Source organism: Xiphophorus hellerii, chromosome 2 (assembly GCF_003331165.1).
Source record: "Xiphophorus hellerii strain 12219 chromosome 2, Xiphophorus_hellerii-4.1, whole genome shotgun sequence".
Taxonomy (NCBI): domain Eukaryota; kingdom Metazoa; phylum Chordata; class Actinopteri; order Cyprinodontiformes; family Poeciliidae; genus Xiphophorus; species Xiphophorus hellerii.
Genome location: NC_045673.1, coordinates 25,014,866 through 25,027,974, shown reverse-complemented (window position 1 = coordinate 25,027,974; position 13,109 = coordinate 25,014,866). Strand labels below are relative to the sequence as shown.

Here is a 13,109-nt window from a genome sequence, read left to right as displayed (position 1 = left end):
GGAGTTAGCCTCGTGTTTTGAGCGATTATGGAGGCTGAAACAAATGATGACGGGAACAATGAGCGTCATCAACAAACGTCCAGCCAGTGTTCAGCGGACATTGGCTGGACGTTCAGCTAACGTTTGCCTAACATCGTCCGCCTAACATCGTCTGCCGAACGCCACGGCAATGTTCATATGAAGTTGTCTGAGTGTTCAGTGCCACCTGGGTTAAACCGTTCGGTTTATATTTCTGGTTGATGTTTATTATTGCATTTTTTTTTCTGACCATGTTCACCACCTGTAAAATGACTACTGGCTGGTTCAGGTGTTACCCGCCATCGTTCTTTCTCCTTGGTGATCATTCTTGGCAGTCGAGGCAGATGATGTGGCTGTTGTGCAGCTCCAACTCCAATGAAATGTAGCTGGTACCTGAAACCAAATCTGTCTGTTCCAGTCTGCCCTGGTCCTCTACGTGACTTGCTTTTATAACCAAAATGTTTTTATTGTGGGTGTTCTAGTGGCGGAGAGAAAAATAGCCACACTTGTTATGAAAAATCACAGTTTGAATTTAGGTCAAACATTTGGTGAAATATGACACTTTCTTCATTGTAACTATTGTGCTTGTGAAAGATACTTGGGGCACCTGGACATTTTATGTATCTTAGAATTTGAATTTCATACCTTTAGCTATGTATGTGAAAATGTAAACAGCCCAGTAATTTTTCTCTGTAGCACAAGAAAGACGCTGCTGATGTTGTGTCTAGTTTAGGAGCCACATTTGTAGCCCATGTAATATTTGTCAGCTCAACTATTTTCCATTTTAATAATATTTTACTCTTCACGGTCTCTGTCAATTGATATTTAAAATACGGTCCCTTGGCGACCCCTGGCGGTACATCATTGTAATTGCCGTTCATTCTCACTTCCGCTCCTGCGGTCAAAGAGGAAGCCCCGCCGCTCCATCATGTCTTCTCTATTTTTGTGACTCCAACCTGTTTGTTTAACGCGGCATTACTGCCGGAAGGCGGCCGCCCACCTGTCGGTATGTCAATGTCAACGTTTCAAAAGGTGACCCTCGCGACGTGCCTCGTGCTGTGCGTCGCGCTGCTGCTTCCCAAGATGCTGCTGTCCAGGGGCAGGAAGGATGCTGCCGAGCGGCCAGAAGGTGCGTCGCCATTTATTTTCTAACCGTAAAACCGTCCCTGTATTTGATTTGGTGGTATCCTGGTTTCGGGCGGGTTCATAATTCTATCACCTTCAGCCGTGTGAGATGCTGTGTGTTTATTCTGTTATGAGGCATGAAATATTTCCAAGACAATTGTATCATTCTTCGTCTTGTAATCGCATTTTCCTCCCTACGGGCGGCGCCAAAACACCCAAGTCAGAAATTGAATGTAAAGTACTTAGTTTTTTCGGAAGCGTAAAGAAAAGTCAACATTATAAACGGATAGTTGGCTGAGCGCGCGACCCATATTTGGAGGCCTCAGTCCTCCACGCGGCCGTCACAGGTTCGAGTCCCGTTGTCTGTCTTCCCCATTTCTCACAACCCTCTTCTCTGTTGACTCACTGTGAAATAAAGGCCACTAAAGTAAAAACATTAAAAAAAGATCAACTGAAAAAAATAAAAATAATAAAAACAGATTTCCAAATCATTTGAAAGCCTGCTGAAAAGTAGAGAATGGTTCTAGTATTTGGTCACTTGGGTTTATATTTCATTGGTTCTGTTTGGGTTGGACAACCATCTTACCAACCTGGCCCGTTCCCTGCAGGCTCAGGCCATTTCCCTCCCATGATGCACCGGCAGATGGCTCCAGAGGGCCGTGGCCAGAGGGCAGCGGGGTCCGGGTTCTCCAGAACCCATAACTCTGATTCCATGTCCAGGGCTAAAGGAGCCGGGTCCGGGACCGGGACCGGAGGCAAATCCAACCTGGCGGGACAGATTATCCCCGTGTACGGCTTTGGGATCTTACTCTACATCCTCTACATTTTATTTAAGGTAAAACAACAATAAATAAAATCATGTGACACTGAGGAAGGAGCTCTACTAACCAGAACAACAGGATGTGGGAATCATTGGGAATGTTGTACTTTTAGATCACATCTAAAGGGAACAACAAGCCATCAGGTAGAAGGTGTCTCCCACATCGATCTGAGAACATGAAGAGGAAGATCAGTGAGTTTCATCTCATTAATAAACCTGTTGATTTTGTAATATCTGGATACCGTTTGCCTGTGAAAAGTATTCACTTCCTTGGATGATTTACCCTTTCATTACTTTTATAAATAATAATACAAAAACTAACTTGCTTGCCTAAAATATTGTTTAACATAATTGTACTATTTATTTATTTTTTTGCCAACATCTATACTTTGGTCCCTTCTGTCATTCAGAGATCTAGTTCATTTATTCAAACCTAAGCTGGGTTGCCATGTTTGTTTCAGAAAGACGGGTCTTTCTCTTAGCAACCTCTCCGTGGAAACCACCTTTGTTTGATCCATTTCTGAACTTAAACATTTAGCATTCTGAATCTCAGATGAAGCTCCTGGGTTTGTTGTAATTTCTCCACATGTTGAACCTAATGGAATTTCAGTCCTGTGAAGATTGGGAACAATGTCTCAAATGTTTTTATTGTGTAAATAATCTTGTTTTGGTTGTTATTTTGACTGTAAAACGCTGGAAACAGCCATGTAGCCATGCAGAATCTAGCTGATACTGTTGTCCCTAAAACTTATGGAAGGAGCACAGGTGAACTCAGTATTCCTGATCTGGCAGTGGCTGACTGTACGATTGGTTCCACACCGTATGAATGTCTCGTCTCTTCGGTCCCTCAGCTGACTTCGAGCTGGCCCAGCTGCAGGAGAAGCTCAGGGAGACGGAGCTGGTGATGGAGAACATCGTCTCCAGCGCCCACCACAGTCCTGACAGGTGACTCTCCTGCTAAAATAATTACTTTTTTGAGTTGAGGTTGCATTACACTGGAAAACCAGACTAGAAACTGCAACTGCATCTGCAGGGTGACGGGGGTCACCGCCGACCAGGAGGAGAGTCTGCTGCAGCAGCTGTCGGAGATAACCAGAGTGATGCAGGAGGGCCAGCTGGTGGACGGGATCCTGCCGGAGAAGAAGGTCCAGGAAGGCTGGGACGGTGAGGGAATGTTGCAAACTCATCATATTCCAAACAAGTTAGCTCAGAAGACTCAATAACTGTGTTTCTATTGACCACAATGGGCTCTTTGCACCTGCTGTGCTGACGTCACAACCGCATGCGCAAATGCGACTCTCTTTTTTCCGCTTTGAGTTACCATGACAGCTAGAAAAGACAAAGTCTTATTTCAGACGCAAATAAAACAATACTATGAACTTTGCTGTCTTCCTAATATAATGGGCTTTTAAGTTTTCATGGATTTCCAAACGATCCTGAATTAAGAAGACGTGGCTTGTAAATATTCGTCGCTATCAGTTAAAGCTAAGGCAGCACAGCAAAGTTTACAGCCTTCACTTCACTCTGGATCAGCTTCTTCAGCCTAAAGCAGAAGGTAAAGGAGCCTCCTGTGTTATTTCCATGGAATCACTTCTGTATTCAGCCTGAAAGAGAGTTTATGGGAACGAGAGAGCAGACCAGAGCCAGACAGCCGAGCAATTGATCCGCCTGTACAAACCGCTGTAAACACCGTCCTGCTTCACAAGAAACATGCAAAACTAATAAAGCGAAGTAACACGGAGACCTTAAGGAACACGGCCATATTTTTCTAAAAGCAACAACTTTGAACCTGAACAGTCAGCTGAACTAGAACTCCGACACCAGAGCTGCTCTACTGTTAAGCTATGGGCTTGTTGTTCCTCAGGCTTCAGAAGCAAAAAGCCTGAACCGTAAAATCCCCCGTTACTTGGTCTCTGACACTAACAACAATAAACCACGTAATATACTTGAACATAAGGTAAAAACATTGTCCGTTATTAAATGATGACAAATTTTTAGATACTTAAATAGCACAATTTTACAAGAAAAATGTCTAGCATAAGCTAAAGCTAATGTTAGCCACAAAGTTTAAAGAAAGTAAAACTCACCTTTGTATCTGTGTATAACGAGGCGAACATCTTAAAACCTTTCTCCAGCTTCTTGTCGGGGCTTCGGATCGATGTACATCATTAATTGTTACCTTGGACAAGCCCTGCAAACACCCAGTGTAAAGAGCCTTTTTCAATAGATCGGAAATGATTGAGCCGCTTTTCCCCGAACGCGGAAGCTGAGGTGCAAAGAGCCCATAGTTGTAGTCGCAACAATAAATTCGCTCAATAGAAACACGGCAATTTTGAAAAAAAAACAAATTTTTTTGCTAAAAAGTTTTTGCGCTAGTATGAGATCATTTTTCATCTGTATCAAAATTAGTGTATTTAGCAAAACTGCAATAGAAACACCAGCTACATTTCCAGTTTCCATTGACCATTTCATTGCGCAAACTGGAATTGCGAAAATGAATTTGCTGCAACATTCCAAATGAAAAAAAGGTCATGTTTTTTGATAATAAAAAAAAGGTTTGGGTTTGCTAACATGAGTTAGTTTTTTGGTTGTATCGAAATTTGAAAATTCGCAAAACTGCGATGGAAACAGTAATTAGGTCTCCATTGACCACATAATTGTGCAAATTGGAATTCTGAAAATAAATTTGCTTAATGGAAACGCCAAGTTAAAAAAAAAGAATGTTCTCCGATAAAAGGTTTTTGTGCTAGGAGATGGCTTTTCGGCTCTATCAAAATTTGTGTATTTCACCAAACTTTAATGGAAACACTTTTTTTGCATCACTCAAGTCACATGATCCACAACCAGATGTTGCACTGATTGTGTGAACAAACTTATTCACGTGTGATTTTAATTGTGTTCATTTAATGGAAACACCGTCACTGCAAAACTTTTTTTCAACATTAGCCATTTGTAATGGAAAATCAAAAAACTGCATGTTACTGCAGGCGGAAACGACAAAGAAGGAAGTGGTAGGAGGATGACTTATCGCGGGAACAAACATATTCACGCGTGACTTTAATTGGAAACAGTAATTGCAAAATTTTTTATTTTTTTTTTGGCATTAGTGTAAAATTAAAAAAGTTTGTAATGAAGACGCAGCTAGTGACTAAATTTGTTGCAACATTTCCCAGACTATCCAGAGGAACCTCGCCCGTGTTGGGACGGTACACAGTGCTGCTGTCAGCACAGCCCAGAAGGAGAACCTGATGCAGACAGAAGAGAAGAGGCTTCGGACAACCAGGAGGAAAACCTTCTGGGGGGATTTAAAGGTCAAGAGTCTGAAGACACTGAAGAAAGAGCAAAAGAGGAGGAGAAGGAGCATCAGCACAACATGGAAGGTGCTCAGCTTGACCTGGCCGGGGTCCTCAAGGAGCTGGAGCTCACCCTGAAGGTGACGTCCGTGTTGGAGCAGGAGAAAGTCCACGAGCTCAGCCGACCTTCAGCGACGGAAACATCCGGTGGCTCAGTGAGACGGAGGAACAAGAGAAGGAAGGCCAAGAAAGCCGCACCCTGACTCTCCCATGAGGCTTAGCAACGTTAGCTCGGGCTTTAGGAGCTCTCGGCAGGTTGGCCGTAGCATGGCAGCTGGTGTTAGCATGACAACACCAGCCATGGTAATCTTTCCTTGACCTGGAAGAGAGCAGAACCTGAGCGTCAGGAACGGCTCTACCTGAAGGTTTGGTATCGTAAAGTAGCATTTAAATGAACCGTTTAATAAGCCGACTTCATACTGCAACACTGACTTTAACCCAGCAACCTGTTTATGGGATTTATTATTTCTGACAAAAACTGTCAGCCAATCATCACTGGTGTATTAAATTTGGGATTTTAATGACTTATTTGAAATGTTCTGTTTAGAGTGGAATGATCATAGAAGCCGGGCCGGACCGAAGCATAGGCAATAACATGCTGCTGCGTCAAAGAACTTGGTATCACACAGAGCAAGTTCATCTGGGCAGGAGTTGTTCACATATGAAGGCAAATGTTTAGAATTGGAAAGTTATGTCAACAATAAGCTCTAATTTATTACTTTATCACCATCTAAAGTTGTTAAAAGCTCAAGGGTTTTTTTTTAGTAAAAACTTATAAAATATTTATATATTACGGAGCCAGGCCAATGAGAATCAAACTAAAAACTGCAAATGAACTGTGCAGATATGTAATCATGCAAGAAACTTATTGTATTTAATTTTTTTAATGTGGTTCTGGCTTTGATCTGCTCCTGCGTTTAAAGGACTCCCGTTACCCTTTTTAGGACATTTCCAGACTTCCTTGTGTTTTCCACGTTTTTACATTTTAGCATGCAAACTGAAAAAGGTTTTTCCTGAAAACGTATGAGGATGTTTTAGAAAGCCGTTGTCAGAAAAGCACACAAGTTCAGACAGAAAATATTAAGATATTCTGAAAGACAATAAAAGCTTTTGCTTCCTCTTATTTCACGTTCGTTTAAACGTCTGATCAAACGTTTTGGACTCAAATCAGTTAAAAGTTTTTTTTAAAAAAGACCAAAAGCACAACTCAAAAAAAAGATGTTTATTACTATAATGGTAGATTTTACCCATACAATAAAAAAACGTTACATGGGTTGATGTAGGCAAAGACTAATTTGAATGAACAGTTTTGTGAGTGGCACATCACGACAGCCTTCTCCTCTACAGATCCGCATCATCCGGTTGGTCTGGGGGTTTTACGGAGGCTCTGCTCCCTCAGTGCTCCATCGGCTCATCGGGTGCTTCTCCAGAGGCCAGCCCCTCTGCAGGCTGAGCGACCTGGACGGAAATACAGATTGTGTTTTAGTTCACGGATATCCTTTCAGACGAAAAGCAGCGTGATGCGAGCCAAAGCGCTGTGCCTTTCTCTGCGGCCTCTCCTCCAGCCCCTCCAGGAACGGCGCCACGTCGTCGTCGTCGTAAATGGTGAACTCCATGTCCTTACCCACGATGCCGATGGAGACGTTCTGCAACACATTCATTCGTCATAAACCGCCCCAAACAGAAAACCTCCATGCCGATTTTAAACAATGGTGGGCACTGAAAGGCCGGGGTGTCCAAACTGCGGCCTGGGGTCCATTCGCGGCCTCTTGCCCCATTTGTCCCCCGAGCGCAGATGGAGACTTCTTAAACCCCAGTTAGGACAAAACTACAACCTATAAATTAAAATCGTTCCACAAAATGTTGGGTACAAAGTATTCATTTTGTAAAAAACAAGCATTATGCTTTCCCTTTAATTTCATACGAGTTGTTACACTAAAGCAGACATTGGTGAGCACAAAGCTGCTTTTAATTGCCTTATCAACTTTTTTAGAAAAAGTTTTATCTATATCACGATTTAGAAAAAATCATTTTGTTTTCTTCAGTCCAGAAATTACAACCTAGTCTTAGAGCCATGTTAAGAAAATAAAATTAAAAAAATTATGAGTGGTCATAACATTACGAAAATAAAGTTGTAATACAAGAATAACGTTATAGTTTTATGAGAATAGTTCGTTTTATGACAATAAAGTCTTAGTTTTACGTCAAAGCTGTAGTTTTACAAAAATAAAGACGTAGTTTAACAGTAAAATCTTAGTATTACAAGAATAGTCACAACATTACGACCTCATTCTCAAAAGAAATTACAACTTTATTCTTGTCAGTTTGTTTTCTTAGTTTGGTCCTAATATTTTGTCGTACAAAATAAATCAAAGTGGTTGCCTTTATTCCAATAAGGAAAACATGCGAAACCCTTATGAAGCTTTAGATCTACATTCCTTTCCTGCAAAAAAAACTTTTTTCTTTGTTTAGTTCAAATATTTTATATTTCTTAGTTTATTGTTTATGCAGGGGGGAAAAATCTCTTTTTGTGAGTTGTTTTCTTTTGGGGTTTTCTTATGTATATTTTAGACGATTTTGTAAAAAGTTTGGCCAGCGCGGCTGAGAGGGAACCTGGTACCTTGGTGGTGAGGTCCTGCTCGGTGGGGAGCGTTTCTCTGAGGGCACGGAGGCCATGTTGGACCAGCTCATTCAGAGCACCTGCCAACAACAAGGGTCACCGCTGAATGACGTCACAAAACGCTTCTAAATGAGTTTTTGATCAAATCAGAATCTTACAGTCCTGGAACTTCTCCATGCACCTCTCCAGGTAGGTGCGTGCAGACTGGGAGCGCGCTCCAATCGACATGGCTTTGCAGTCAAAGTAGTTTGCCGATGGGCAGGTCTGGAAGATGTGAGGCCCCATGTCCTGGCAGAGAGAAAGATCTCATCGCTCCACTTATCGTGCTTCAAGTTAACGCTGGAACTCCGTAAATGCAAACGGCAGAAACTTACATCGTAGCCTGCGATGAGGAGCCCGACTCCATAGGGCCTCCTCCCATAGCGCTGTGTGGGAATCTGGGTTTCTATGGTTTCAGTTAAGGATCTTATTTTTTCACTCTAAGGCTAAACATACATTTAGCTAAGCGTTGAATTTGCTTGTTTTCCTTATTCATTGCTTTTCCTGGAAATGAGTCGGCATTTTTTCTGTGATGTAACTTGCTTTGTGATAGAAAAGCAGATTAAGGGCAGCAAACATTAGTGTCAAGAGGAAGCTTTTTGACAGATCACAGATCTTTATATAAAGTCTGCCCTCCAATTTGGGCCAATACCAATATTTGTTTTTGTCCGTTTTGTTTATGCAGTAATTAATAACTGCATAAACTTAAAATGATCATGTTTAGTCCAGTAGAACCACATCTACTTTCATCAATCCAATGGATAGAAGCTTGTGTGCTATCAATATATTGGGATCCACATCACTTTCAGTGGTTTAGTATTGATTTTTTTTTAGTCCCAACACTGATCCTAAAGTTCAAACTATTTCTCAAATAAGAACTTTGACAATAGAAAGGATACTGCTGCCGATGAGTGAAACGAGACGAGAAATCGGAAGGGGTCGGTCAAAGACGAATCTCGAGTCCAAACACTCCTGGCGCATAAAGTTACTGCAAGAGAGAAAGTTAAAGGTTAAAGGTCTGATTAGTCAAAACATACAAGCAGGTTTAATCTGGTTAAGAGACATGTTCCCTGTTTGATGTCTGTCAGATGGAGGTGAGAGAAAATCCTTCTGTTTAAAGGGGAAGTAGTCCGTATATTCCAAGCGCATAGTGGCATTTTACAGCACAGTGTTAGCTTCAGTTGTTATTAAAATGTTGTGTCAAATATGACAGAAGAAATTTGATTTTGTAATTGAGCCTGTTTCTTTTAAGAAACTCCTGCTCTTTCTGAAACTCCGCCTCCAGGAAGTCATCTCAACATCATTCCTCTAGTAAGTCTTCAAGAAAGTTTTTTTTTTTTTTTTTACCAGTGTTTCACTGAGAAGTAGCTCCTAGAACAAGCTCAGTTCCACCAGATGTTTGCTAATTGCTGCTGGCTAGTCTGAAGGAGCTGAGTGGCTGGATAATCTGAAGCTCAATCAGACCAAACTTCTCTTGTTTTAGCTCAGTCAGAATCACCAGAATTTTTTTTTATTTGCTACATGCCATAATATTGAGAGAAAGAAAATATGTCAAGAGTTTTATTGACGTCTCCGAAATGTCCAACGTCCAGCTAGATCCAGGTGATGGACGTCCCTCATGTCCTACCAGAGCAGCCTGGCGTCAGCAGTCAGTCCGGCGATGGAGATGCCAATGTGGCTGTCGACATGCAGGATCTTCTTCTGGTGGGCAGCCAGTTCAGACTGGGCTCTCTGTTCAGAATTAAAACAAAAAACATTATGTGACCATACCAAATCCGAGTGTTGTTACATTTTACACAAACATCTTGCTTGGAAGGTGTTGTTTTCCCAAAACGAAATGAGATGCTAAGATCACAGATAACAAAAGGAATGATTAAAATTAATGAGCTCTGTCAGTAATCTGACACAAGCACATCGTTCTCTCTGAAAAGGCATCAGGAAGTTTGGTAGATAAAATGTCATTTCACGCAAAACTAAGTCAAATTTCGTGGATATCAGTCACGTAGAAGTTCATTTCATACACAGAGTTGTGTGGTTATGTGTAATATGAAAATATCTGTGGTGTTCCCAAAGTTTATTATACAGGCAAATTTAGCAAACTGAGAAAACTTTCAGGAAAACAGCAATGATCCTGGCTTCACTCTCAGGACATTAAGCTCATCTTTTATATAATATTATTAAGCCAGACACGATAAGCAGTAAATCAATTCATGCTGCAAATCTGCTGTAAACATTTGACGCCCAGTGCAAAGTAGTTTGTTTGCTTTTCTTTTTTCCCTTTACAAAACTGGCCCCTTTTGCCTGTTTTCCCTGTCAAATCTGAATGGTTCATATTTTTTCAAACTCAATTTCTGTTACAGAGACTTCATAATCCGTTTCAATTTTTTGTTGTTTCGTTTATTTGAAATGTTTTCCAGCTGTAGTGTTAAACGTTCTTTAGAGATTAAAGTTTTTTCATCTTAGGGGGCATGTACTTGCATTAATATGACATTATTATTATTATTATTATTATTATATTAGCTCAAAATCATTTCAAAATGACAATACTTGAAATTATAGTTATAGTATCTGGGACTATTCATTGTCCAGCAAAATTGCTTATCGTGACAGGCCTATTTATTATGAAGCAGAGGTTACAAAAACGTTTCTTCACACACACGCTGAAACACAGACTGCTACAGGAGATCCTTCCTGCCCGCAGCCACTACCAGCGACAGTAACTCTTTGGAGAATCCTGAATTAATATGAGTTGCAGCAACATTTAAATTCCCTTTGGGGACAGTAAAGTATTTTCGAATTTGAATTGAAAACAGTATTGATTGTAAACACCTTGGTAAATGAACCAGAGGTTGTAATTAGCTCTGATCTGTCGTTAGCAGGTCAAATACTGAAAAATCTGTTGTTGTTGGGGGTTTTTTCCCCACCTTTCAGAAACTTCATTAGTACCAAGAACAATTATTGTCAATCTGTAAACATCCAACCAGAACCACCTACTCTGTTGTTAAAATCTTTAAAGTCCTAACAATCACATTTCCCTTCCCCTCCCAGAGGGCTGTAGGGCTGTATGGTCGTACCTTCAGTGCAACGAGGACAGCGTGTGTTTTGGATTTCAGTCCCACAGTTGCTGAGCCTTGCTTCACCGCTTCCATGGCATATTCGATCTGATGGATGCGACCCTGCGGACACAGAAGCGCCTCAGAAAACGGCCTTGAACTCGGTGCAACTGGAGCCTGCGGGGGGGAAAAACTCACCTGAGGGCTCCATACTGTTACATCGTTGTCGTACTGGTTGCGGAACTAGAGAGAAAACAAGCAAGACGTCAAAAGGCATGCAGAGCAAATGATACAATTTGATAGCTGGACAAACACAACAGAACCAGACGCACGTAATTGTCTTCCATAATCACGAAGTTCTTTAAGAAAATATTTGTGTTAAAAAAAAACCTTCTAGGTAAAACGTACTGCGCCCGTCTAAAGCCTGGGCTGTTTTAGTCAGGGGTTTTAAATGACCGTATAGCGGCTAAATAATTGATAAACCCGTTAAACGATGACAACTCAGTAGCCTATGCTAGCTTGAACCGTTTATTAGTCTACACTACGGTTGTAGCCTAATATATACACATTGGATTAAAATATACACATTAAATTTGTCTAAAGATTTCTCCAAGCGAATTTTTTTTTTACATATAAGAATGCAACACAAATATATCATGTTATTTTAATAAAAAAGAAAGTGACCTGAGACAAAGCGAAAGTAAAGCCACGGTTCTCCCTCCGCTCAGGGCATTTATGCTAACTCAATCTGGTGCGGCTAACTTCAGCTAGCACCTCGGATGTACCCCGCTGCCGACGGTTTAACCGCACAAATAAGCTTCTCGGTTTTTATCATGTAGGTTAAGGAGACGTGTTCTCCAGAACTCCACAGTGGACTTTAAAGAAAAGTTGCTTCATGTTCCCTCTGAGACAGCTTATGCTAACAGCTACTGAAGCTGTTTTGCTTACTCACAGTGCAGACACAACTTAGCAGGCTAACGCTTAGCATAGCGTGACTAAATGAACCCCTGATCAAAAATAGCAACATAACAATAACTAACTGGACATTTTAATGTTAATGTACATATCGCATATTACTAAAGTGATAAAGCGGCATTCAGCTTCATTCAAACCTACCATTTCTGCTCTGATAATGTCCAAGTGCCTGCGCAGGCTGTGCCGCTGAGATACTCGATTGTTCTTCCTGGATGTGATGACAGGGGAGAGCAGAAGAGTGCCGATTTCAAATCAGTCATCGGTCTCCCGCCCCGAGAACAATTAATTTTATTGGAAAATGTTAATTATTATTATTATTATTATTATTATTATTATTATCAAATCATTTACGAAAATGTGGCAAGACACAAAAATTTCTTTTCAAGATCCCAATTTCATCAAATCCGACTGACCTTGACTTTTTGCGAAGAGCATTCTCTATTAGTCAAGCAGAAGCAGTGGCGACATATCTCTGCGGACTTGCGTCTTCTGAAAAGAAATGCCCATGATTATTTTTAGATTTATAGTTATTAAAAAGATTTTTTTAAAATCTTGTAGCTTCCTACTCCTTTTCAAAATGATTCACTACTTTTTGTTGGATTATCTCACAAGGTAAATAAAATCTAAAATGTTAAAAATATATATATAAATAAATAAATAAAGAAAGAAAAATGTTGTCCATTAACATTTACATTTACTATCTGCTGCCACAGTAATTATTTCTAAAATATGTATTTTTATGTCACAATGGACTTTTTAAAAAATTAACCATTTCTGTGAAATTTCCTTGAATTCGACTACAGTTTTACTAATGTACAAAATAAAAACGTGAAGTTGAATTGTGTCTCCATACCTTTCATGTACGTAAACATGGCCCGAACTAACGTTAAGTTTCCGTAACTGTTGACGTCTTACATCCGTTTTCATCCCGGACACGCAATGGCAGTATTCGGACACTAGGTGGCAGTAGCGACTTAGAAGAAATCACTGCACGCTCTCCCCAGTTTTGATTCGATGCAGCGGAACATAAGTTATTATTGTGTGTCCAGATTTAGCTTGGAGAACAATTTAGTTTGGACACACCCACTAACTGCCTTCCCTGAAGA

At 40.7% G+C, this 13,109-nt stretch overlaps 2 protein-coding genes across 2 annotated transcripts; one reads left to right on the top strand and one right to left on the bottom strand.

Moving 5' to 3' along the window:
* Positions 1 to 209: 209 nt before the first annotated feature.
* Positions 210 to 6,439, top strand: ric3b (RIC3 acetylcholine receptor chaperone b). The gene is made up of 6 exons (XM_032590036.1): positions 210 to 1,147; positions 1,752 to 1,978; positions 2,077 to 2,155; positions 2,815 to 2,908; positions 2,997 to 3,127; positions 5,137 to 6,439. The coding sequence occupies exons 1-6, from the start codon at positions 1,027 to 1,029 to the stop codon at positions 5,517 to 5,519; spliced, it is 1,035 nt and encodes a 344-aa protein (XP_032445927.1). The 5' UTR covers positions 210 to 1,026; the 3' UTR covers positions 5,520 to 6,439.
* Positions 6,440 to 6,523: 84 nt separating this feature from the next.
* psma1 (proteasome 20S subunit alpha 1) lies at positions 6,524 to 12,267 on the bottom strand. The gene is made up of 10 exons (XM_032590049.1): positions 12,145 to 12,267; positions 11,227 to 11,271; positions 11,050 to 11,151; positions 9,603 to 9,706; positions 8,875 to 8,963; positions 8,311 to 8,381; positions 8,095 to 8,224; positions 7,937 to 8,016; positions 6,858 to 6,962; positions 6,524 to 6,774 (listed from the first exon to the last, which is right to left on the bottom strand). Exons 1-10 carry the CDS (start codon positions 12,145 to 12,147, stop codon positions 6,712 to 6,714), a joined length of 792 nt encoding a protein of 263 aa, XP_032445940.1. The 5' UTR covers positions 12,148 to 12,267; the 3' UTR covers positions 6,524 to 6,711.
* Between the last annotated feature and the right edge of the window lie 842 nt (positions 12,268 to 13,109).